The 27,948-nt window shown below is 42.9% G+C and overlaps 1 protein-coding gene across 2 annotated transcripts; it reads right to left on the bottom strand.

Annotated features, from left to right (window-relative positions):
• Positions 1–27,921, bottom strand: LOC119657373 (actin-related protein 2). Of its 2 annotated transcripts, XM_038064257.1 has the most exons (8): positions 27,697–27,744; positions 9,799–9,909; positions 9,675–9,689; positions 8,444–8,659; positions 6,878–7,087; positions 6,667–6,816; positions 1,213–1,491; positions 1–1,151 (listed from the first exon to the last, which is right to left on the bottom strand). In XM_038064257.1, exons 1-8 carry the CDS (start codon positions 27,742–27,744, stop codon positions 978–980), a joined length of 1,203 nt encoding a protein of 400 aa, XP_037920185.1. In that variant the 3' UTR covers positions 1–977. The 2 variants fall into 2 exon arrangements, with proteins under 2 accessions (XP_037920185.1, XP_037920186.1); XM_038064258.1 differs by lacking the exon at positions 9,675–9,689 and having other exon boundaries at positions 27,697–27,921.
• Between the last annotated feature and the right edge of the window lie 27 nt (positions 27,922–27,948).

Here is a 27,948-nt window from a genome sequence, read left to right as displayed (position 1 = left end):
TGGAAATAATATAAAAACAGTGGATTTAATCAATATAAAATAAAAAATACTTTTGCTTTCGCACTTGAATTTTGTGAAACAAGTAAAAATGTAAAGTTTATAAACATATGAATATCTCTTACGCAGTAATAATGACTTTAGCCCTAAAGAACGGAAAATCAATATTTTAAACAATTAGTACAAACAAAATTAAGTTAAACTCATCTTTTATCTTATAAATGCTTCATCTCTGTCTGCTCTAAATAACATTCTCTATTTTTCTTTATTGTAAAGTGATTGGTACCACTACTGAATTCTGCTTAATATGTAAATGTTGAAACTCAATGCTTCCAATAACCTTTAGACCGAACATATCTCGCACTTTACAGTTTTATACATCGCCACATCGCCACGTCTTCCACTTGCACATTTTCATTTATCGGTTATTTAGTTACTCTAACTCTCTAACTTAGATGTTCGCATAATTTAATTAAAAGTAATAAAATTGAAATAAAGGCGATTTCACATAACATATTTATAAAAACTGAATAATCATTACTTTCACTTAATAATTGTCAAATGCAATTGATAACAGTTGATCCTACTATAATTTTACTTATTAGAAAAAATTTATACATCATTCTTGGGAAAATCAACCTGTGGACGTAGTATCCGCCGGTCAACCTCGTTTCGCTTTGGGTTTATATTTATGATGTTGGAAGTTTAGCTCACATTTATCTCCTTAGCAAATATGAATTCGTTTAATCTACTTTGTCTTCTTCTCAAGCGACATCAAACGACTCCTCGGCCTTCTATAAATGGTACTAAAATTGTTCTCGGGGCTTGTCGTCCCTTCCTCTATTCAATCATCTCATCATCTCACCCACATGTTTCTTTCTTTGTTTTTTTTTTATGATTTTGCGTTCGCAATCACAATAGTTACAATGCTAAAACCTTATTGAATTTTTACTTATTTGTTTAAAGCCTAGTTAAACGTTTTATGATTGAGCACGCGCCGTAAGTTTTTGCAAAACTTTCAGACCCTGTTCCTGGTACTCCTGTTTCGACATCCAAAATGCATCACGATCTTTTGTTACTTCCGCTAGAACTGCACCACCAATGAATACCATATCCTTCCGCCGTGGGGGATCTTCAATTCGGATTTTGAATTTCTATTATAAAAGTAAACCATTAGAATGATTACCATAGGCTTCAAACTGAACCACCAATTACCGATAATTTATCAATGTCGTTCTTCAGCACTCGTTCCAGGTATAATTGTTTTATTTCTCGTTCTAGTCGACTCGGAAGTCCGGGGTACATTGTTGAGCCGCCCGACAAAACAATGTGTTTGTACAATTCTGGCCTCATGTCAATATCCGCAGCTTGAATTGTATTGAATACTAGTTCGGCGATTCCTTGACCTTCAACGTTTATCAAATGTGGTTGGAATAATGCTTCGGGCGCCTCAAAACGTTCACCGCCTACTTTTATTACACGACCATCTGGAAGCTAATAAGCAGAAAAAGTCATGAGAACATTGAGGGAAACAAGATGAGTTTGGATTACTGAAATATACATTTTTTAAGGTTCTGTTTGTCACACGCACTTTTCTCAGAAACGACTTTACCGATTGACACGAAATTTGGTGAGAAGGTGGGAACTGTGAACTTCTTTGTTAAGGTTACTGGAAGTCCTGAGTCCACACCCACTTGATGACGGACCGGACCACTTGGGAAGCAACTTACTTCCTCTTTTGTAATCCACGGACTCCTCTTTTTTGGGTTAGCTAGCCAGGGTGGACATTCTCCCCGCACTATTGGAGGACCAAGTCGTGGACTCAATTAACAAAAATAAAAATAACAAACCCACGAAAGGAAGAGATGGTGATGCCAGGCGCATCATCGTACAGTACAATCGGTGCCAGCCGTAGCACCTCTGTGCGGGGCGGCAGACGGACTAGTGGTTTCCAGCTTGGAATCCACTGCCATCACGCTGGGTGTAGCGAGTTCCCGCCATAGTCCTCCTAACCCGAAATTGTCGATATCGGGAGACTCCTTAAAAACGACGATCGACAAGAGCGTCAGTCAACGCAAATCGGCAACGAAACGAAAATCCACTGCAGTCCTGCTCAATAGCTAGTACCAGAAAGCCATGTATATTCTCAGCAAGATCGCTAAAAATAAGGAGGCCGGTACTGCCGATGAGCGGAATGAAAGGGACATCGCTAAATACCAGGCGATTGTTGAAGAATAGCAGAAGGCAAAGCCCACCCTTCTCAAACGCAATCGATCTCAAGACGACAAAAACAAGCGGAGCAGAGTAGGCAAAAGCTCGGATGCTAAGCAACCTCTGAAGAAAGGTACGTAGCAACAGCCAGCGACGTGGCTAGGAGCCACTTACATGTGGCGCTGGCGGATGGCAATTCCGCTAGGGGCAAACTAACGCCAGAGGTGTGTACCAGTGTTAGGCCAGGCTTTCGGAAATGATCATTAAGCATTTCCTCGACACCGAAGGCGAGCCCATGGGATCCATCCCCTGTTTTGATTCCTCTTAGGTGGTCCATGGGTTCCACGTTATAACTTGCGACGACCAATTCTCCAGGGACTTTCTCGGTTCGTGAGTTGTGAAGATCAGCGATGCCTGAAAGTTAGCGTAAAGCTGAAAGTCATCTTTTTGTTGAGGATGCTGGGAGTCCTGAGTCCGCATTCACTTAATGAGATCGAGAGGCTGACGCCCAATCACCTCGACCACCGCACTGATTTTTAGAGGGTTTGTATCGAGGAACATTGCAGTACGCAATGATTTCAAAAGTGCATACCTAGTCAGGAAAAAACTTGCAAAGTGGTCGCAAATCTTTCGATGGTCCTGTGAAGGATGTTGACGATCGACTCCTCATCCATAATGACGAGCAGTTGAAGAGGTGGAAAAACCATTTCACCACGATTCTTAACTAATTATCATCCGATGAAGATCCTCTTGTGGATGGAATCACCGTAACATACGGAAATGGACTGTTCCTCCAATCAGAGGAAGAATGATCTCGGCCATCAATACATTCAAACGGAGTAAAGGCATTGGGCTTGATGGTCCCCCCGCAGAATTATTGATCGCTGCACCTGCGGTTACTGTAGATCTGCTACTTCCACTCGTAAGCAAATCTTAGGAATCCGAGACCATGTCCCACCATGGCATCTTTCCACAAACAAATCGACTGCGCTGAAGACATCTATTTGCTCTCTCATCGATTCATGGACTTTAGCCAAATGGCTGTGGATTTGGCAAATAGAGTTGGACTGAAGATAAACACCAACAAAATCAAAGTTCTCAGTCTTACGAGTCATCACACTCTTCCTATCTGCATTAATAAGCAGAGCATCGAAGGCGTCTATCAATTTGTATATATAGGAAGCATCGTTTCTGTCGACGGTGGCGTTGAACAGGATGTTGCTCGGTGCATTAACAGCGCCAGATCCGTTTTCGCTGTCTTGCCGAAAATCTGGAAATGCAGTTATCTCAACACCAAAATCAAGTTGAGACTATTCTGCACTAGCGTTCTTTCTGTATTGCTATATGGAAGTAGCACATGAATTAATAAAAGTGAGCAAATGCCACCTTGTAACCACTTCGGTCACGATGCTCCCAGGGCAGAGGTGAGGCAGCGTCTGATGAGTTGTCTCTGCCCTGGATGAAACCGCAAGTCATAAATTAGGCAACTTGGGTGCTTGCCTAAGGATGAGGGTTCCGTGGACCACAACCGTGAAATCATGTATGGTCCGTCTGGTCCGGTCCGCCATTAAGTGGATTCTTAAACAAAAATTTCAGTTATACCGATTGACACCAAATTCGATGGAAAGGGGGGAACTGTGAACGCTCACGTATACTGTGAGTTACATCATTCTACATTGAATTTAAGGGGGTGGTCGCCAAACATGCAAGGAGGGGGGGGGGGGGGGGGGGTGATTTTTTTTTTCATCAGCAGCAGCCATCGCGCAAGATGTTGATTTACATTTTTTTGGCATCTTAAAGAAGTTAGCTATCTTACACACTTTCCCTATTGAGTCATTTAAAATGATGTGAAGAATTTCGTCGAGGTTTTTTGAAATTGTAACCTCAGCTGACCGTCCAGAACCTTCAGAAACCTTCGTACATGTATAGCCCCGTTTGAAGCTACTGAACCACTTACAAATCACGGGTTGCTCCCCATACATCTGAAAGGGGGTGTATTTTTTTCAAGGAATAACGCGGATGTTGCGAAACTACGGACATTACACACCCCCCCAAACCCCCTTAAATGAATGAAAACCATTTTAGTATAGGTTGTTGCGCTAACCATCATTATTATTTTTATTTCACTATGTTCTGACCTTTCCAATAGGTAACAACTTAAGGAAAACTACCGTGTTTAGCTTCGATGCACTTTAAGAAATTTAGTTTTTTTAAAGTTTAGTGTGAAACAAAACCTTATACAAATCGACTCAATGCCTTTCTGTTTGTCTGTCACATCCGATTTAGTTGGAATCGGCTGAACCGGTTGTCATGATATTTAGTGCGAATATGTGGTCTGTGTGTCTCTTTACATGAAGGGGAAATCCATCCTGCCATACGCGGCTCTTGTATGGACGTGCGCACTGGATAACACAGTGAACCAGGGAGAGGTAAGTTCAGCATATCGACCAATCGTGCTGAGGGTGTGCAGTGCATATCTGGTGAGGCAATGTATGTAATCGCGGGGATGATTCCCTTGGATCTTCTAGCTAATGAGGCACATTGTCTCTATCGGAGGAGGGCGAATCCGGGCGAAGTGATTGTGAGTTTCCAAAAGGCCACTAGGAAGGAGCTGTACAGGAGATGCCAGCAACGGTGGGATAATTCCGAAAAAGACCGCTGGACCCACACACTGATCCCATGTATTGAGAGATGGGTTGTGCGCAACCATGGAGAAGCGAACCTCTACCTAACGAAGTTCCTTACAAGACACAGTGGATATAGGAAGTACTTGCATCGCTTCGGATTGAATAAGTCCTCAGACTGTCCCGAATGCGCAGCTACCCGAGGACTTGGAGTATGTTATGTTTCATTGCCCGAGATCCGCAAATTAAAGAGGGAGGTTAAATGACGCCCTCTAACGCAGTTATCGGACCCCATAATTTCGCGGATAAAGGTGACGTAAGGTCCACAGCTGGTGCGATAAACGCAACAGTAACTGGGATATAGGAAAAGCTGTAGGAACTGGAACGAGCCCAGAAAGTACGACGGACGCGTAACTTAGTTGTGCTGGTGTAAACCAGAGCCCTCCTCGCGAAATAATACTTCGCGGTGGTCCCGCGCGAATATGGGCGGATAAGTGCGGGTAGTTTTAGTGTGTGAGTATCCCACACACTGCTGCACCCGGGCATATATTTATACATATACGCGCTAATGAAGTTTGCGGGTAGTGTCTAATTTAGATAGATATATGGGTTTGTAAATTAAACCATCGTTATTCAATATACGTACTATATATGTACATATGTATGCTTTTGTACATGAGGTAAATCGGAAATATAGGTACGATCAATTTATATACGTGCGTATTCGTAATCGAGAGGATACAAACTCAAAATTTCCTCAATCCATTAAGTAGATGGCGGGCTCAGAATAACTCATTCATAAACAAAAAAATTTATTGTATCAGCTGAAATTATTTTAGGTGCAAACTAGGCGGTTTCGATTGATATAATTCATATCCTTGCCGGGTTAAATGCCACCTGTAGCCGCTGTCGAACATGCTGCTCGGCAGGGTAGAGCCGCTAAGGCAGCGTCTGACGAGATTGTCTCTACCTTCCGATCAAAACTGACTAAGCCAAAAAACAAAGCATTTTTGAAAGTATTGAAGAAAAGGATGTTCCGTATACTAAACAGGAGAAGTTAGTTGTTTGTCAAACTAGCGCAGCCCGACATTAAGTAGATGGTTGAGTTCCTAAACTAAAAACTGAATAGAAGAGATTAGGCCTGAACAGCATGGTTTTCACATTCGTGAACCAACATATCTATTTGGGCGACTAACCTATCTAATTGGAAACCAGTTCCACAGAATATCCCCAGGTACCAACTAATTTACAGCTTCACAGAAGTAGCGAAAAAAGGATCGATGATTGAAGCCATTCCAAAGACGCGTCACCAAGCGAGTCAATCCAGAAACTAGATGGGGATAATATTCTGGGTTGGCAGTCCTAAACATTGAATTTGATGATTTTCCCCGCATGCATGGCTATTGCTTTGTCATATGATCCGAACAAATTGGTCTTCGTCTCATCACTCAGAAAATATTCTGCCATTGTACGTTTGTTATCTTCTACTAAGTTTAAATGCATTAATGTAGTTTTTTCAATTAACCAGCATTCGATAGAGCATATTACAATTTTTGTTCGTTATAATTTTGTGGAGTTTTTATCGAGAGAGACGGAGCAGAAGCACTGTTCCGCGGGGCAGGGATGCGAGGCAGCGTCTGATGAAATTGTCTCTGCCCTAATCCCTAATGATTTCATGAGGATTCAACTGATTTCATCTCGAATTCTAATCGTTAGTTTTAAATCTATATCTCAAGAATATTTGTGATTACTTAAAAATATGAAAATCTTTGTCTTAAGTAGGATATTAGATGCTTTTCATTGGAGTATTAACTATACATGCCACAAAACTTACCGTATATGTTTCTACTAAAACTGTAGTTTCTAGCGCTAAGCGTTGTTCCATCTCAATGTCGTAACCAATATAGCAAAGTTTCTCCTTCATCATTCGCACCGTCTCAAAATCCGCAGAATGATTGAACGCGTATCCACGTAAAAGCAGCAGCTAAAGTTAGTAGAGAATAACATGAAAAACTTAATAACGCCGCTAAGGGACACTTTCTTACTTTAATGAGATATCGTGTAATATCCCGCCCCGCAATATCCAGCCTCCTTGTTAAATGTGGTAGAGAGAATTCTTCGTAAACTGGACATATATGTGTGACACCATCACCTGAATCGATTACAACACCAGATATAAGACCCTGAGCGTAAAGTGTGAGCACCGCTTGGATTGCTATGTATGCAGAATCAAAACCGTATTTTTCAAACATCACCTGAAAGTGGATTGTAATGTGAATCATGCTGTAGAGATTGTTCGTAGTTTATCGAATATTAGGTTGGGGAAAAAGTAATGTCGTATTTGTGATCGAATTTTAACGCTTTATTTAACATACTTAGAATTATCCGATTTAAGTCAAATATACACCGTTTTGTTCGCAAACTTGTTGCCATTATCCCTCTCTCATAACCCCCCCCCCCCCCCCCTTATTTGCAAAAAAAATCAGACAGCCAATTTTGAGGCGAACTTATTAGTAGCACCAAGAGCGTTTTGCATGGACCGGAATAGATGGTAATCACTTGGTGCCAGGTCCGGACTATACAGTGGGTGCGATAGGACATCCCATCCGAGCTCCCGTAGCTTCTGGCGGGTCATCAAAGATGTGTGAGGACGAGAGTTGTCTTGGTGGAACAGAACACCATTCCTATTGACCAATCCTGGCGGCTTCTAGTCAATCGCCTGCTTCAAACGGTCGAGTTGCTCACAGTAGAAGACCAAATTGAGGGTCTGGCCATAGTTGAGCAGCTCATAGTGGATGACTCCACCAAACACACAACAAAACCTTCCTGGCCGTCAATCCGGGCTTGGCGATGGTTTGGGCCGGGTCGCCGCGCTTCGACCACGATTTTTTTCGCTTGAGATTTTTGTACGTGATCCACTTTTCATCACCAGTCACCATTCGCTTCAAAAATGGGTCGAATTCGTTCCGTTTCAGTAGTGCATTGCAGGCGTTGATTCGGTCCAAGAGATTTTTTTTCCGTCAACTCGTGTGGCATCCAAACATCCAGCTTTTTTTGGAATCCAATCTTCTGCAAATGGTTCCAAACGGTTTTATGGTCCTTACCCAGTTCCTGGCCAATCGAGCGAATGCTCACATGCCGGTCTACTCGGATGATTTCGACGATTTGATCGGTTTCTACGACGATGGTCCTACCAGTACGGGGTGTATGTTCGACATCCACTGCACCAGAACAAAATCGATCGAACCAATGCTGTGCTGTGCGAATCGTTACAGTATCGGACCCATAAATTTGACAAATTTTTTTTCGGCCGCCTTCATTGTATTTTTACCTCTCAGGTAGTAAAAATGTAAAATATGACGAATTTCTTGCTTGGTGGACGCCATTTTTGACGCGCTATAATTTGACACTGAAACGTACGATCATAAAACTGTCAAAGAGACACCTGTAACCCAGATTGTCGTCTTCAAATCGCTGTATAGTATGACCCGATGCGATGCGCACAACACAAGATATGTTCAAGTGTCGCCATCTATTGACAAGATACGACATTACCTTTTCCCCAACCTAATATTACAAGGTAAATTGACTGATCTTTTCATGGTACTTACTTCTATCATTTTTTCTCGATTCTTTGTTGGATTCATTGGAGGTTCTGTTAATAGAATTTTCGTATTTGTTGGATCAATGTTCATTTTTTTCGGACCAAATGTGTAATCCCACACATGACACATATCCTCCCAGTTCCGTACTACTCCGTTTTCCATGGGATAGGAAACCTCAAGTAACGATCGCAATTGTGAAGCTTCATCACCAACCATTAAATCCTGCGACACAAATCATGATATTAAATATTCTTGTTTGCTTTTCAATCAATAGCGAATCAAACGGAAAGAACAAACACATTTAAAATATAATTGATTCGGTAATCATAACGATAACAGCTATTAAGACTCTTTCTAACTTCTGAAATTGTCCACAAATATGATATTGTACAACCTCTACGTTTCAGCGTGACAGATGAAACGGATTAAGTGCTTTCGACAAAAAATTTACAAAATGGAAAGTTTGAATCAATTTCAATAAAAAACAGGAATTTCAATTGATTTTGATATCATGCAAATGGGAGCTTATATGAAGTGGTGAAATCTGTTTCTCCAGAGTTTTGTGGATATAAAAACAAAAGCCATTGACCGGCATGAATTGCAATGAGGGCATTTTTTTCAAGCTAAGTAATCACGATTATAAGCAAAATGATTGTAAATAATTTCCATCTATTATGACAAAATTTCCACTCCATTCGAGAGTTGATCATTTATGCAATTGCGTCCTTTGCATTTTCTAGTTTTGTAGCCGATCAACGTATTGTTTACATATCCAAGCAATGAGTAATATCTCGTGCTTTAGAGCTAGAGCTATTGAAAAATATTTGTGGACAAGGAGGCATTCAAAAGTGGGAATTCAACGGCAAATATCGAGGCAAACATTAGGAATGCTGCTGAAATAACGATCATAGAGATCACTTCGTTATCAATAGTTATTCGACACCAATCTTTCCAAACTTCTATTCATATCCGATTAGACAATTTCACTAAGCAAAATATTAAAATTTTCAAAGAGCATATTTGCCATTCAGTTAAATTTTAGCGAGCGATCGGAAATTAAATCGATAAAATGGGGATCTCAGTTAACAGTTGAAATCAGAATTCTAGCGTGTGTTAGGGTGGGATAAATCTTGAGAAAAAAAATAACACAAAAAAGTTAGGAATAAATCTAACAAAATGGAGAAAATTTCGTTGTGATAAGAAACCATATTCGACGATTTCTTTTGCAAAGACTTACATCAACATGTAAATCCTGGAATATATAATTGTTTTGAAATCAATAAAATATACAATACAAATTAAACAGAGATATATGTATCTAACGAGAAATTTTTCAATTATTTTCAATGGGAAATATTTACCTTAACTTCTATATCACCAATTTTATTTACAGCTCTTATTATAGGTCGGCCAACCATCGAGGGGAATATATGTGCGGGAAAATTACTGCCGGCATATCCGCATTTGACAAACTGAAACAAAACAAAAACAAAATTTTGTTTAAAAGTAATTTTTTCGCACAGAATTATTATCATTTTTCGAATTATCCTTTTGCAACAGTATATTCCCAAATTATTGCAGGCTCTAAAAAGAAGTCGTGAAATTCACTCAATTTCTTCACTCCTTTCTGACGTTCGAGGAACAAAAAATCAATTATGCTACCCAACACAATTAAACCAATTTTTCAACCAGATAAAAAAGTGGCAGACGATTTTTAAGGTTTTGTGTAAAACAAAACATATGACATAGAGGGCACCTCAGTCTTTCATGCTTTTTGTAAAAAGTCAGCTCCCTGTCAAATTTAGTTTTCAATTGAGTGGTTTTTCGAAATGAGTGCTGTTTACGCCTTTCGCTTTGAGGCAATTTTTCTATGTTTGCATGAAAAAGGATCCAAATTAACGCAAACTGCTGCTGCGAAATATATGGGAAAGTCGAAGCAGTTCGTTAGCAAGTGGATAAATCGCTATAACAAGGTCGGCAACGTTGATGATTTTCCTGATCGCGGAAGTGCAAGCAAAGTCTCAAAAAAAGACGAAAAAAAAGATTCTCGCATTGTTCTCGAAAGATCCAACTTTGACTTTACGTGGAGCTGCTGTGAAATTGAAAGCAAAAGGTGTTGACATATCTTACGAAACGATTCGCAGGCACTTGCTTGCCAATAAACTGAAATATCGCAGTACTTTGGAAAAACCAATATTGAGTGCAAAACACGTTGAAAAACGAGTGGAATTGGCGAAGGAAAACTTGGACCGCGATTGGAGCAACTTAATTTTTTCTGATGAATCCTCCTTCTGGGCATTACCGAGCATCAAACACGCCTGGACAACCTCCACCAGTAGGACTGTTAAACACCCCGTCAAGGTCCATGTTTGGGGGTTTCGGTACTTTGTTCCTATTTACCGAGAATTTAAATGCCGAAAAAATGAATAAAATATATCAAAAGGCTTTGTTGCCATCTGCTAAGCAATGGTATATCAAGAAAAATGAAAGCTGGATCCTTCAAGAGGACTACGAAACATCGGAGTCGAGCGTGTAGCGAGTGGAAGGCGCCAAACGGAGTTGTCACATTAGATTGGCCATCTCAGTGACCGGATGCAAATCCCATGGAAAATGTGTGGACTCTGATGAAAATGCAGCTTCGCAGACGCAAGCCATGTAATTTAGATCAACTTTCTCGACAAATTCGGAAAATTTGGAGGTCTTTTCCGGTACAATATGCAGAAAAACTAGTGGAAGGTATGCTCCGACGGTGCCAGGCCATAATTGACAATGCAGGAGATTGGACTTGCTACTGAGGTATTTGCATTGAGTATTGACGACCAAATTATCAATAAATTTGCGAATTTTCGAAAAATCAATTGTTGTTATTATTTAACAGTGACCACGCTCTTATGTAACAGACTGTATTAAAATCGATTCACTGTTTGTCTATCTGTCTGTCACACGCACTTTTCTCCAAAACGACTAAACCGATCCGAACGAAATTTAGTGGACAGATGGGAACTATGAAATCCCACGCATACAGCGGGTGGCATAAATTTAGGTGGAGTTTAAAAGGAGGCTCCCCATACATGCAAAGGGGGGATTCAAACAAATTTTTCACCGGATATAGTCGTGTAGGGTATCAAAGGAAAGGTCTCGATTAGTACTTTCCGCAACTAGTTTAGTCGTGAATTGCAAAGTGTGCGAATGAGGAGTCAAAATGTACGCACTTAGAGTGAGATAGGACTCATTTTTGGAAACTACCCAACCTAAAAATCAGGATCGTGCAAATAGATGAAATTTAGGCCTCAAAATATGTCCCATTCCGGTATCTGCTCAAATACTAATAGTATATTACCAACTTTTAGAAATTTACTGAAACACCCCCCTTAAATTCATCCTAGGACTTCCGAATGTTGTACCAGCATAGAGGACAATATTTCGTATATACGCGGAATGGAAATCCGGCCATTAACGCCAAAGTTATAGCAGTTCAAAATTAGCGATTTCGCGCAAATTATCTGCATCCAAAGCCATACAAATAAGATGCTGACGTCATAATTAACGAGAATAATTGAAATTCGAGTGAAATATTATAATTCCATTCAAGAAGAATCTAATTCTCCCTAGCCCTTTTTTATATTTGATGTTGGTTAAATTGTTGGCATTTGCTAATAAAATTAAACCCAGAGTGTGAAGCGTATGAGGTTGACTATTATCAATACAGGGGTTTCCGTCAAACGATTTATTTAAATCGCTTTCTAGAAAATAGAGGGCAATGGAATTTTTAGCTATATGACACGGAACTGTCGTGCACTCGCCGCACCTCACATCTTTTTCTTTTTCTTCAGCCTTCAGTTTACAAACGGGGTCGGCTCGTGGTGATCGGTTTCGTCATTTTATTTTATCAAATGCCTGATCAGGATGTAATCTCGAGACCTTTAAATCCCCATCCAGTGTATCAAGCCACCATTGTCTTGGCCGGCTTTTTGGTTGTTTACCATTGCTTTCGATGTTCTGACCAATATTGGTTGTTGAATTCTCGTTAGTGTGAATTACGTGACCACACCATCGAAAATGCCTCTCTTGCAGTTTTTCCACGATCGGTGCAAACCCATATCGATCGCGGATATTCTCATTTCAGACGCAATCAAAACGTGTCACGCCACCAGTGCAATGCAACATCTTCGGCCCCATTACCGCAAGACGCCGTTCATTGCCCTTTATAATCGGCCAACACTCAGAACTATAGAGAGCGGCAGATGGACGATATTGCAGTAAACTTTAGATTTGGGACGTGCGCTGATACGCCGATCACAAAGAACACCAGTTGGGGAATGCCACTTCATCCAGGTTGCATTAATGCGTGAAATAATTTCATTACGCAGTTCTCCATTGGCTGATAGCATTGACTCGAGATATTTAAATCGCTGAGTTCTGGCAATAGCAGTAACCTGCCCAGAACTGAGCGATTTCAATATTGCGGGTCAATGCTATAAGCCGATGGAGAACTACGTTATGCTCCTCGCATAGGGAAACACAAAACCTTTTAAACCTGAAGGTTCAAGCTTCCAGTTTCCCGACTTGTTTATTTATCGTTCGATAGTAATTTTTCGCATAAAATTCGTATCATCTTTCAACTTATCCTTTTACAAAAATACGAGGATGGCCCGATATGTACTTAGCCTACAAAAGGAAAACGAACATTTTTAAAAAATGACGATTTATTTCTCACCATAGTCTCGTCCTAGCTCGATATACTTGACCCAACGAAGCTCCAATTGTTTTAACCCGTCTGAAAAATATGTTTTCTCAAGAACACCTAAATAGGCGGCGATGACCTCTTCATTCGACTCAAATTTTTGCCCGGCGAAGGACTTTTTAACGTTTGGAAACAAAAAGAAATCGCACGGGGTCAAACCTGGAGAATATGGTGGATGGGTAGCAGTTAGTAGCCCAATTGGGACGTGGTAGCGGCGCAGGTGTGAGCAGGTGCGTCAAATAGGACTTTTTTCTGCAATTTGGCGTCGAGTCGGAGCAATAATTCGGCATAATAGAGCTCTGTGACCATTTTGTCCTTCTACAAGTTGTCGATTCAAATCACACTTTGTGAATCCCAGAAAACGGTGGTCTTCATCTTTCCGCCAACAGGGCAGTCTTCGCATTCTTCGGAGCACATTCGCCGGATGCAGTCCACTGTTTCCACTGTTCCTTGGCGTCTGATATACCAGTGGACCCATGTTTCGTCGATGGTTATGAAACGACGCAGAAATTCCATGGGATTGCGCTTAAACAGCGGTCAAACATTGCTCTGAAGTGGTCTCACGGTTGCGCTTGTTGTCCGGAGTAAGCTAACGCGACACCGATCTCGCCGGCAGATTTCTCATGCATAAAATTTCATGCAGGATATGACCCACGCGATCTTTTGAGATGCATGCTGTCTAAGCTATCTCACGCACCTTCAATCAGCGGTCTGTCAATACGAGATACTGGATTTTTGTCACATTATCTTCCGTGGTAGCCTTTTTCATGACACATAGGCGTGGTTTATCAAAAACCGACGTGCGACCACTCGTTAAACCAATTTATTACGGTCGCCCTCGTGGGAGCAGATTCACCGTACATAGAATCCAAACGCTCTTTGATTTCGCTGTGCGATTTCCTTTCCAGAAACATGAATTGAATAGCCAACTGATATTCCTCTTTTTCCATTTTTCTAAAATCCGCGGACTCACCCGCAGTCAAAACAAAACTACGAGTTCGATTGGGCTGGAATTTTGACAAAAATATACTACAAGATAGCGAATTACTTGCCGATTGGGCGCAGACTAGTACTTGAAGACATTGCAGGTTACGCAAAGATAATGGCGTACCGCTCGGCTTTACACATCAAAACTACAAACTGCGAGCTATTATAATATTGCTTTTGGGATTGCAAGATATGCCCTGCATGCAATTAAAAAATCATGCCTTTGAGGGTGTTGTTCAAATCAACCTGCAGCATGCCAAAGCCTCCTCCTATCTATTGGCACCGAGATTGACAAAGCTGCAGGATTTCCCCTATATCTTTCTGGCGTAAGAGTCGTGGGTTTGATTTAACAGAATCTGTGGCATTGGATCAGTAAAGGTAGCTCCTTATTCTACCAGGAAAGATCTTTAAGACCGAGAGCTTGCGTTCTGAGACAATTCTGTTCCCAGGATTTAGCTACGGTCATCATACAATATCAGATAAATGGCGAGGGAGAAACATCATAGTTGTCTCCGCTTATTTACCCTATGATTCTTTGTATCCTCCACCGACGCAAGAGCCGAGGGATCTGGTGGCTTATGCAGAATCAAATGATCTCGAACTCTTAATAGGTTGCGATGCGAATGCTCAACATATTTGTGGGGCAGTAGCAAATGCAATCCAAGAGGACAGAAGCTAGTTGAATTCATCACTTCAGTTGGTCTTATGACTGCAAACGTAGGGTGCGCCCCTACGTTCGTGATACCGAGAAGAAGCGAAGTAATTGACCTAACAATCTATACCTCAAAAGTGTTAGAGTTGATTAAACACTGGCGAGTGCTAGACAAGGTCTCACTGTCAGATCACCGATACCTAGAATTCAATCTGACTATTGCGGGCGAACAGTTTGCAATACAAAGACGGAACTCTAGGAAAACGGATTGGACAAAGTTCAATGAACTTCTTAGCAATAAAGTACAGTTCCCTCCTTTGGCGCTGTAAGGTGAATTGAAAACTCTAAACTGCACCCTTTTAGAGTGCTATGAACAGGCTTGTCCTATTTCTCGAGGCCAAAGCGGTAAAACGGTTCCTTGGTGGAACCGGGAACTGCAAAAACTCAATTAAATCTCGTATGCGGAAAGAGGGGTCAATCTCCCCCATGCCTATCTTCAAAAACTGAAACAAGCTTCCCATAATGGCAGGTGGCAGAGCCTAAATGGTACTAGACCCACCAAACTTTTCCTGCCAAAACCGAACATGCGTACCGCGAATTGTATCCTGTCAAAAAGCAGAAGGACTTGCAGGAGTATTGTGGGCATTCTGGCAGGCCATAATTCACTAGTTGGGCATATGTTCAGGATCTCCCTCCTGTAATGAGGAAGCGCAATCCACGGAGCATATCCTATGTGAACGCCCCGCCTATATACGCATCAGATCTTTGGTGCCAATGTTCTCTAGTTGCGACGGGTAACATCATATCCACTAACGGAAATCTTGCGATACGTTAACGAATCCGGAATATTCCGTTAGACGGGGGTGGCGAGTACAATGCACCAACACGGTCTGAGTGCTCAGAAGCTGTAGCTTCTCCGCCACCACACACACAAACAACAAATAGTAATTTCATAAACTTTCTTCATAACCCTGCATAATATTTCGATAGCACGCTACTTAGTTTATACGAAGTTTGGAATACTTTTCCCGTATTATTCGATCGTAAATCGACGCTTATCGTATCAAATCACCACGTACCACAAACATTTGATAATGTATTTTGAGTTAAAAAAACTCACTCTCACTATTTGATAACAATGGTTGGCATTATTTAAGCGGAATTTAGTGGGATGACAATGCGCATTTGTCCTCTTAAGGAATCAGACAAAGGGCTTAGCATTTGCACCATTGTAAAGCGGCGATTGCACTTATCAGTCTTTGGATCAGTAGCTGCAAGGCATATAATACAGGAACCATGGGCTGTAGGTGGGAAATTAGAGGGTTAAAGTTTTGACATGCTGACTTGTTGGAGGCCAATGGAAGTGAGGTGATAGACCTCGCTCTTGAATAGTGCTTTTAAGAGACCTCGTAGCTATCTTGGTTAACGATCTATGTCATCCCACCACAACAATTAAACTGACCATAAAAAGTAAACAGGGAGATAGGGGGATCTATGGTGCTCTACTTATTTCTCTTTTGTTCTCAGTGGAACATTCATTAGAACTGGAACTAGAAAAGACGCATTGACTTCGTAATAGGTATGAATCCACGTCGAAGTACACCATTTTGTAAGATAAATTGAACGATGTACGGAACCAAACATTCATGAGAGAAGTTTTTGAAGAGAGCTGTTCACTCCAGACTCTAAAGAAGGGTAAAACACCTTGGTTGAACTCGGATTTGGCGAAATTGAAAAAGACAAGGACAATCGAGCTCTAAAGTATGATCCAGCCGCTAGTTGGAATCCGTACAAAGAGTCTCTCTCAGCATAGAATCGATCCGCTGTTAACCAGTTGGATTCTTCACATATTGGTCGGACAGAAGTCTACTGAGGCAGGATGTCTTAGGGATTGCCCACAGGGAGGGTATCTCCCTCCCGTTAAGGCTCCTGGTTATGCACACCTTGCTATGGCTCCTGAAGGACACACAGGTCTTCACACAAGCATTTGCGGACGGTCTACCCGTAAAAATTATCGACCCCGCTTGTGAACGCGACAAAGGCTTGAAGAAAAAGAAGCTTGCGGGAACAGTATCTGACTGCTTGAATGCAATACTGCATATAGTCCACAATTGGTGGACTGGACATAGTCAAATAAACTTCTCAGTATCTTTGTTTGATTCTAACAAAGAAAGTTTGGTGCGTCTAGTAGGCTCTACCATCTGTCCTTGTGGAAATCTTGTTCTCATTTCCTGATAACAGCATTAGCCAATGATATTTACTCTTCACTGGCTGACTCCGGTCATAGCATGGAAAAAATTGAACCCCATTCGCTAAGGCATCGGAGATTTTATCTCGCGTTACGCCATTTCCACCGTATTGAATCTAGGTATGGAATTTAAACGATTTTTGAGGTAATTAAAAGAGCAGCCCACCTCTTCTGCTTATTCGAAAGCAGCTCCATGTCCCAGAATCCTGCTGTTTTAAGAAATCGGTATACAAAACCTCATTGCAAAACGCATTTCAGGTAATTGCGAACGATGGCACTATACACCACCAAGGGGTAAATGGCAACCAAACAGCGCCGGCAGTACCCAAGCAAACATCTCTCAAGAGATGTTTCAGATGCCTCGATTTCGGTCACTTTGGAGCATCATGTACTAGTGAGTACAATAGGTCGAGAAAGTACAGGAAAGGAAGTGGACGACCAGCACGTTGTAGGTGGTGGCGGGCTGAATTGTAGGGCTTGAAGTCGATACAAATTAACCTCAACCACTGTGAAACAGCTTAAGGCTTACTCTCGCAAACCATTCGAGAATCGAATGTGGACGTGGCGGTAATATGTGAACCATACCATTAAATACTTTCGCTTCTCCCTTGAGGGCAGGCGGTCCACAGTGTTCACGGACCACGAGCTCTTTACTTTCGCACTTAAACAAATACCCGACAACACGCCTCCTCGCCAACTTCGGCAGCTGAGCTTCATCAGCCAGTTTACTTTCGACATCCAACACGTGTATGGAAAAAATAACGTCGTTGCGGACGTTTTGTTGTGAATCTCAGAGGTCACAATCCCCGCCGCGGTCGATTATACGGCAATCGCTGATTCAAAGATTCACTTAACTAAAGTATAATTGACATCACGCTCTCTAGCGGCATCACAAAGTTTTTGGAAACGTGCAGAATCAGTCAATCAGAGCAGTGTTGGTGGAAGCCGGAAAATTATGGTATTAAAAAATGTGTCAAATAGGTACTAAATGGCACTTTTACATGAGCGTACCTAGGTTCAAGTAAAAAGAAAAAATTTTCACCTCCCCTGTTATAAGCGAAGACGACTTTACTGTTTCGCACCAGGGCAGAGGCAACTCGTCAAACACTGTCTCAACTTTGCCCTTGGGAACGGCTCGCTAATATTAAATTCCCCTTTATATAATTCGCAAAACACAACATGACTGCGAATTATATTGAACGTAAATCAGCCAATATTTTAAGCCAAAGCAGAGTTAAAATATTTTGTTTAGGAATTATTACTTTTTGAAGCTTGGGCTCTCGATGGGTCCGTGGGCCAAAAATGAGGAAGTAAACTATTCCCTCATTTGGTACGGTCCAACATCAACTGGATGCGAACTTAGGAACCCTCAATCCTTAAACAAATCCTCTCCTGTTGTTTTATTTTGCGTTATACCCATACAGATCGTGTATGTCCAAGGTAGTGGGTTCTGTAGTATTCGCGTCTGTGCTGCGAGTGAAGTCTTTCCTTCGCCTTCTTCAGGGACAATCGAAAAGGGAATGCATCCGTAATAGGCAATTTTCTTCCCTTTTTCTTAGGTTTTTAACACCATTTACCTTTCCTAATATACTTCTCACAATTTATTTTTTCCCATCCACAATATTCATTCACATTAATCATTTAAAATCAAAGAAAGAATTACTCATTTCATTTCATCTATCCATAAAACCTATCACCTGTTACCTCTCCCTAAAAAAACTCATTTATGCATTTATATAGAAATTGTCAATTTTAGAGATTAGCGGAATCGTAGGCCGGTTCATTGAAGGAACGGCTGATGAACTTTCCGACAACTTTCATTTGGAAAAGCGCCTTGAACCGACCAAGTCAAATTCCAACGAAAGAGTGCGCGTCTGTGTAAACTCGATAATCTGGTGAAAATAAAATGTGAAAGAAAATGAGGGAAATCGTTCACATTCAGGCCTTGATTTCGTAGACACACAGTGTCAACGAAATTTCAACAAAAGAGTGACTTCTTTCTTATTTTTCCTGTTGGTGGAAAGAGCTGCGCGCACGGAGTTAGCGTAAAGTTGAAGCATCCGCTTGGTGTTTCCACAATCGAGAGTGCGCGGCTGCTCGGTTGTTCCTTGCCAAAGACAATCCGCCCTCGGCTATGTCCAGGACCAGGACGTGTACTTGCTCGAAGGAAGCATATCTCCCATCTACTCCTAAATAATCCACACATGCTCATTCATTTTTCACAGCCGCAATAGTGAGAACGGGATACCGCGCATCGATCGCCGAATAAATTAACACAGAAGGACTCCCGAGTAACAGATTAGTCCCGATGACACCATGCAATGGTATTGCTAGCGTGGCTGCTTCGCGTCCGCCAAAATCTAGGATTGAAATATTTAGGTGGAGAATTAACACATGTAAGTGTTTTCATGGATAATCTCCCGGAAATTGTGAGAGCATTGAGGACTTCAGTGTTCCGCGGGTTCAGTGCTTAGTTTTGAATCAGGCAACAGAAAATGCCTTGTCTGGGGCTAAATTTTAGCCAGCAGCCATATAAAGTTTTTTTTTTGTATTTAGGAAATGGTATTTTTATATCGAACTGTTAAGTCTCTTAAAACCTCCTAGTTGTTTGCGTCTCGATCGTTTTAAAGATGTGAATATCATCCCGAGGGCAATGAAAGCAAAGAATTGATCAACAAAGCTAGCATCGCATCGTTCTAAACAGTGGCTCAAGTGCGTTTTAGCGGGGTATTCATAGAATAATTTCAAATTATTGACAAGAGTAACGTATACGGAGTCGGAGTCGTTTAATTGGAATATGACATGAATGAAATGAATATATATCGACAGAAGTAAAATGTCGGAACGAACATAAATACATAAAACAGGGAGTACAAACTTATAGAAAGAAAATGAATTAACGACAGGTTTTATTTTACTAAGGGCTATATATTTTTCTCAAAGGGTAGAATAGGTTCCTGGGCGAAACGTGGATTGGTACCCACGATGGAGCATAAAACCTGGCAAACGCCTACTGAACCAACACCAACAGCTCTACTACCAAACCATACCTCCACCTCCACGTGGTGATCGCTGGGAGTTCTTTCTTAATGAAAAACCACAGACGGAGAAGGATGAAGGCAAATCTCCCGCGCCTAAATACGGGACAAATTGTACCAACTGGTGCTCGAGATTGGGGGTTAGGTAGGGTTGACAACTCTACACGAAAAACCGATGTTACGAAGCCACAAAAGAAGCCTCGGACAGGATGGAATTTAAAACGACGAACCCAACGACAATGGAATAACGATTTGCGCATTTTCTCATGGTATGTGCGCTCCCTGTACAGACCGAATGCTGCTGAGCGGCTAGCCGATACCATGTCCCAATATAAGGCTGATATAACAGCGTTATAAGAGATGCGATGGACAGGGACCAGTTTCCTGGAGAAGAGCCACTACACCATATATTATAGTGGCCATCCAGTAAGCCATGTGCTCGGAAATAGTTTCTTAGTCAGCCAAAAAATGAAACGGCTTTGAAAATATAAGCTGAAGACTATGCACTCTGCGTTTGCAAGGCGAATTTAGAAATATAAACCTCACAAATGTCCACTCCCCTACAGAGGAGACTGCAGAGTCGGAAAAAGGTACCTTCTAGGAGGCAGTTGAGCGGACCTTCGCCCTCGCCTGTCCCAAATAAGATATCGAAATCATACTTGGAGATTTCAACAGTCAAGTAGGAACGGAGTCCATATTCAGGCGATACGTCGGCTCCCATAGCTTACATACCAATGATAACGGACTGCGGATTATGCAGGAATTTTTACCAACAAGTCAGCAGGATGAAGCCCTAAACACCTCGATGCTCATTCTGACGAGACAAAGAGGGAAATCTGATTTCCGACAGAATGGAGCGATGGGTTAAGTATTTTCATGAACTGCTCAACAACTAAAATATCGACGAGTTGGAGGTCCCGCCATCTGAAGACGAAGAACAAATGCTGCATAGCATAGAGAAAACAGTCCGCACAATCCACCGGCTTAAAAACCATAAGTCGCCAGGAGCCGCTGGATTTTCAGCCGAATTGGTTAAATATGAAAGCGACCATTTACACCAAGTGGTTCATCAACTTATGCTCAAAGTATCGGACAACGAATCAATGCCTAACGACTGGCAACGAGGCATTATCTGTACATAAAAAGGGAGATATCACACAGTGCAGCAATTATAGAGGTATCACGTTGCTGAGTACCATCTATAAGATATTCTCCACTATCTTGCTAGGCCGGATAGCCCCATACGCCCAGAACATCATTGGCCCATACCAAAGAGTCTTCACTCCAGCAAATCAGCAACAGATCAGTTTTTTTTTCTGCGGCAAGCGATGGAAAAACTGTTGGAATATGGACAACAGTTGCACCATCTGTTCATCGACTTTAAAGCCACCTATGATAGCATAGCCAGGATAAAACTGTACACGGCCATGAGAGAATTCGGTATCCCGACGAAACTAATAAGACTGACTAGGCTGACCCTGACCAATGTGCAAGGCCAGATAAAAGCAGCAGGATCACTCTCAAGACCATTCGACATCAACAACGGTCTACGACAAGGGGATGCGCTATCATGCGTTCTCTTTAACCTGGCCCTCGAGAAAGTGATCCGTGATGCTGAGGTAAATGCAAGAGGTACGATCCTCTTCAAGTCCACCAAACTACTGGCCTATGCTGACGATATCGACATCATGGGAAGAACCACCCGAGACGTACAAACTGCCTTCATCCAGATCGAGCAGGCGGCGATTGAGGCGAGATCTTGGGCTGCACATTAATGAAGTCAAGACAAAATATATGGTGGCAACGTCAGCACCGGAGACGACTCAACCAACAACATCAAACCGCCCTGGTCAAACGGGAAGAATAAAGATAGGAGAATACAACTTTGAGACCGTTGACCATTTCTCCTATCTAGGGTCGAAAATCACAACCGATAACAACTACGATGATGAAATCCGCGCACGGTTGTTGTCAGCCAACAGAGCCTATTTCAGCTTACAAAGACTGTTCCGCTCGAAACGTCTCACCATAGGGTCAAAGCTCTTAATGTACAAGACAATGATCTTGCCAGTCCTCATGTATTCCTCGGAGACTTGGGTTCTTAGCAAAAAAAATTGCGAACTCTTGGCCGCGTTCGAGAGAAGAATCCTTCGAAGAATTTTTGGCCCCCTACATGAGGATGGACGATTCCGTAGCATACACAATGACGAAATCTATGAGCGATACCATGACCGTCCGGTTGTGGATAAAATCCGGCTCAATAGGTTACGGTGGGCGGGTCACTTAATTCGTATGGATGAGGATGATCCCACCCGGAAAGTCTATAAGGACAATATCTATGGTAGAAAAAGAAGACGAGGCAGACCCTGCCTAAGATGGAGCGATGGCGTAGGTCAGGACGCCAGACAGCTTTTAGGGATATCGAATTGGTGGACCTCGGCGCAAAACCGAGATATTTGGAGTTCCTTATTAAGGCAGGCCTAGACCGGATACCGGTTGTTGCGCCGTTGATGATGATATCACCCTGTGACTTTTTTGTTCCCTAGAACAGATGGCGGTGAGGAGAACCTCCATAGTGGTGGCACCGGGAGACGATGTATTCACTTTGGCTTGCCGGCCGTGATGCAGTAGGCGAATGCTCCAAAGGCCTAATCAGGGCGATCAGACCCGAATCTGCACGGGGACTCATCTGAAGTGGCAATTGGTCACGAAACTTTACCAGGGGTATACTGGTGCCATGGCAACCGGGATAGCCCCTGGACTCACATACTTCGGGAGAATTCCTGTGGTATGTGAGTACAGCTCGGCTGTTTGCGGTTGGCCCCCTAGTGGGAGCTTCATGAGGGTTGTGGTTGGGTTCAAGCGAACAGAGAACTTCGGGTATCAGCGCGGTGTTGTGTTTCAACCCGGATGCCGTACTCCTTAGTTCGGTAGAGATTTAGGTAGGTCTTGCATCCACCAGTATGAAGGCACTTGGTATAGACTGGTACCGTCAAAGCTTGCTCCGGCGGAGCTCTGATTGTAGTCACAAAATCAATCCGTGTCTGAAGAGGACCGTAGGATTAAGTCTCCACTACAGGTACCTACGTTGAACACCATGGGCTTAACTTCGTTTACCCAACTTCTAAGTGGGCATGGAGGTTTTCAGTCTTACCTGCACAGGATTGGGAAGGCGCGATCTCCTGATTGTGTGTTCTGCAATGGAGTGGCGGACGACGCGGAACACACCTTTTTCTCTCACGACAGGTGGGACGGCATTCGTCAGCAGCTATATGCAGGCACAGGGGAGCTTTCTCTCTCCGCCATGCTATTAACATAGTATGATGATCTCAAGCCCAGGTAAAGGAGGGTTTGAGGCAACGTACTCGGTACTATCCTCAGTAAAACAAAAATAAAATGCTGAGATCAGGGAAAGAGATAAATCGAGTATAGTTGGAGTTATTCTACTATGCTAAATCCTACCTTATCTCTCTTGGTGACAGGCCCCGCGACAGGTCGACCAAGAAAATGCATACAATGTCGTTACAAACATGATGATCGGATTGAGTCACAAGCCTCGGAGAAATGCTAGGGCGTCCACCTCAGTCAACGCAGCAGGACGGGTCCCGGTCCTGTCGAGAAATGGGCAAGGGTTCTTGACGCATGGACGGCGTCAGGACGTAAGCAAGTTAGTCCGCACACAACGAACAAAACAAATACGTGTCTGCACGCTAAATGTTGGTACTTTAACTGGAAAGACGGAGGAACTCGCAAGAGCCCTTCGGAAAAGGTGCATTGACATCTGCGCTCTGCAAGAAACCCGATGGTCTGGTGCCAAAAGCTGCGACATTGAACGCGAATGCGGTAAAAATGGTTACAAACTTCTCTATTTTGGTAACCCACAGACTCAATATGGTCTTGGCATTGCCATCTCAGAGGGTTTCCGTGATGCCATTAAAGAAGTCGCACGATTTGATGATCGGCTGATGAAGCTCACCATTATATCAGCTGATCGCACTATTCACTTTTTCATTGCGTATGCACCACAGACAGGTCTACCTGATGCCGAGAAAGATGCCTTCTGGCAACTTCTCGATGAAAAGACTTGTCACGTGCCTGCTGACGATTACATAATCATAGCTGGTGACCTTAATGATCATGTGGGTGAAAAGGCAGACGGTAACAGGTGCCATGGAGGAAAGGGGTTCGGAGCGCGCAATGAAGGTGGCGAGCGTATAATCGATTTTGCAGACACCCATGACTTTGTACTTATGAATACATGGTTCATCAAACGATTGTCTCATCTTCCCACATTTTATAGTGGAAACAATAAAACGCAAATCGACTATATTCTCATAAGACGCCAACATTTTACCACTGTCACTGATTGCAAAGTCGTTCCCTATGAGACCATCGCACCTTGATTGCCGTCCTGCGAATTAAGCCACTGATAAAACAGCGTGAGTAACGCACTGGCCCGCCGCGCATTAAATGGTGGCGATTTGGTGAGAAGAAAGAAGAAACGGTCTCACTCATACGATTGCCAACCATTACGAGTGTGGAAGAATCATGGAGCCAAATGAAAGACACGATCCACAAAGCGGCCTCTGCAATCCTCGGGGTCACCAAGCCGGGTAAGCGGTACATCAACCGAGATACTTGGCTTTGGAATGATGATGTTGAAATGAAGGTCCGTGAAAAGAAACGCCTCTACCACAAATTTCTCGACGATAAAACGCCTGCTAATTGGCAAATTTATAAGAATGCCAACCGGGAAGCAAAGAAAGCGGTCGCTGTCACCCGAGCAAACCATTTCAAAAATCTTTACGATAAACTGGACACTCGGGATGGTGAGAGAGATCTGTATCGACTTGCTAAAAGCCGTGATGAACGCACACAGGATATCGAACACTTCTGTTGTGTTAATGACAAAAACGGTACTTTGCTTACCAACCGTCGAGCCGCAATGGATAGATGGCGAGAATACTTCGAGCAGATTTCAACTGAAGAATTTGCTCATCCTCCACTTCCACAATCATTGCCGACATTTGGAGCAGTTCCACCAGTCAGTGCAACTGAAGTCGAGGAGGCAATAAAACAAATGAAATCTGGGAAAGCAACAGGACCTGACGACATCGCATCTGAGCTTTGGAAAGCGAAGAGCTGGGACCCAACACTGTGGCTCAGTGAATTCTTTAACCGGGTTATTCAGGAAGGAAGAACACCACTGTTCCAATATGGAAAAAGAAAGGTAGCCCAGCAGAATGTTCAAATTACCGTCCGATCCGATTACTTTCCCATACTATGAAGATTTTTGAACGCATTCTTGACAACCGTATTCGCGAAATCGTTGAAATAACCGTGAATCAAGCCGGATTTGTCAAGAACTGCGGAACTACTGACGCAATACACGCTGCGCGGTTACTCATGGAGAAACACCGTGAGAAGCATCGCCCTCTTTACATTGCCTTTCTGGATCTAGAGAAAGCGTTTGACCGTGTACCACACGAACTCATCTGGTATGCTTTACGACAACACTTCGTGCCAGAAGAACTCGTGCGCTGGGTTCAATTGCTCTACCACGATCCGAAAAGTAAAGTTCAAAGTATGGCGGGTGTATCAAAACCGCTTCGTGTCTCTGTTGGTGTTCATTAAGGAAGTGCCCTCTCACCACTCCTCTTTGTCCTTGTTATGGACACCGTCACACGGGATATCCAACGTCCAGCGTCCTACACATTGCTTTATGCAGATGATGTTTTCCTAGCATCTGATAGCAAAAATGATCTCGAGCAACTTGTTCAAAAATGGAATGATCGCCTCATGCAATACGGTCTCAGATGGAATGTAAACAAAACTGAATTTTTGACGACCGATCCCCATGAAACAGGCACAATCACTGTCAGCGGCAGTGATCTGCCCAGAATTGAGCGATTTAAATACCTCGGGTCAACGCTATCAGCCAATGGAGAACTGCGTTATGAAATTGCTTCACGCATTAACGCAACCTGGATGAAGTGGCGTTCTACAACTGGTGTCCTTTGCGATCGACGTATCAACGAACGTCTCAAATCTAAAATTTACCGCAATGTCGTCCGTCCAGTCGCTCTCTATGGTTCTGAGTGTTGGCCGACCATAAAAGACAATGAACGGCGTCTTGCGGTAATGGAGACGAAGATGCTACGTTGGACTAGTGGCGTCACACGTTTAGATCACATCCGAAATGAGGATATCCGCGATCGTTATGGGGTTGCACCGATCGTGGAAAAGTTGCGAGAGAGGCGTCTTCGATGGTATGGTCACGCAATTCGTGCAAACGAGAATTCACTTGCCAAGATTGGTCTGAACATCGAAGTCGATGGTAAACGACCAAAAGGCAGACCTAAGCAACGGTGGCTTGATACGCTGGATGGGGATTTGAAAGCCTCGAGATTGCACCCAGATCAGGTATTCGATAGAGCCAAATGGCGAAGCCGATCACGACGAGCCGACCCCGCTTTTGAACGGGACAAAGGCTGAAGAAAAGGAAGAAGGGAAGCTCTCTCCAGACAACATTGCCACAGAGATGCTGAAGAGCGCTGGCAGCAGGAATTGTTGAAGATTAAACTCGACCGGCTGAGGGACCGGATGGCAAGGTGTTCCCTAAACTAACAACTCCCTTCCTTCCCTCCCGTTGGTGAAGTGGATTCTCTGACTTCAAGGCTCCCAAAGCCGGGAGAGGGACAGGACTAGCCCGAAGTAATGTATCAAACGGTTCCAGGCTAGTTCTCTGATGACAGGAAGGTGTTTAGTTGGTAATCCGACAGCGTACTGTTGCATTCACCTACCCTACTCCCAAAAAACTTGGTCAGTTGTGTGGCAGATAAACGTTTTCTCACCAGCAGCTGCCCAAAAGGGAATTGGGGTATCATTTGTAGAATTCAAGAATAGTTATCGGAATTGCTCCGTGATTAGCAGATCTTCCGATCAACGTAAACTAGCAGTTAATAGAGCGCGTCTGCATTGTTTTCTTTAGATGTAGTATTCGAAGACACACAAATAATTGCGGATTAGCCTGAGCAATTTGCCGGAAGCATTTCAGAAGCACCATTCACAAAAAACCTCAAAAGAAATGAAGAAAAACGCCGGCGCTCCAAGCAAATCGAAATGTTTGTCCGCTTTACGTTCTCTTCATGTGCGAGGTGTATCTGCTGCGGTTGATTCATCACTGTCCGTGGAGCTCGGCCTATCTCGATTTGGCAAGAGTTTAACCTCAAAGGCGCCACTCCTCCCTCGGACCTCTTCACGATATTATCGCTTTCAAGCCCATCGACAGCCGCCACTTCACATTTATCTGCTTGACTTGCTGTTTCTGCTTTAGCGTATGATTCAACCCCATTCATTCTTATCAGCAGAATAGCCATGCCATGGAAAACTCTCCCCAACAGTGCCCAACCCACTGAACGACCGTCCGACGGTTGTTCCAGGTTCGCGGTCTATCTCGCGCCCGGCTCAAATCTGTCTCACGGAAATCAATAATTTGGCAATGACTGTCGGGACTTCCTGGTCCCGATCTTGGTTCATCAAGTGTGAATTTAATTGAAATTTATCGCACAGATTGCGAAGTATACGTACACCGGTTCCATTATCACAAACAATTACGTTACGCCCTTTGCTGTCCATTTTCCTAGCGTAATGTCGACGTGCACGACTCGCGATCTTCACAATTTGACTAAACAGGAACGAAATTGGGAATGGTGAAAACTGAATGAACGTTTTCCAACCACTTTGCTTAAAAATTACTCTAAATAAAAAGAAAGTACGACCGCGACGACAAAGTTGAAATGTTTCTGGGTGACTAATGTCAAAAGCACTGTGGGTGACATA

This window comes from Hermetia illucens, chromosome 5 (genome assembly GCF_905115235.1).
Source record: "Hermetia illucens chromosome 5, iHerIll2.2.curated.20191125, whole genome shotgun sequence".
Classification (NCBI taxonomy): Eukaryota; Metazoa; Arthropoda; class Insecta; order Diptera; family Stratiomyidae; genus Hermetia; species Hermetia illucens.
Note: the sequence above shows the minus strand (reverse complement) of the source record. Positions and strands in the feature narration are given on the sequence as shown.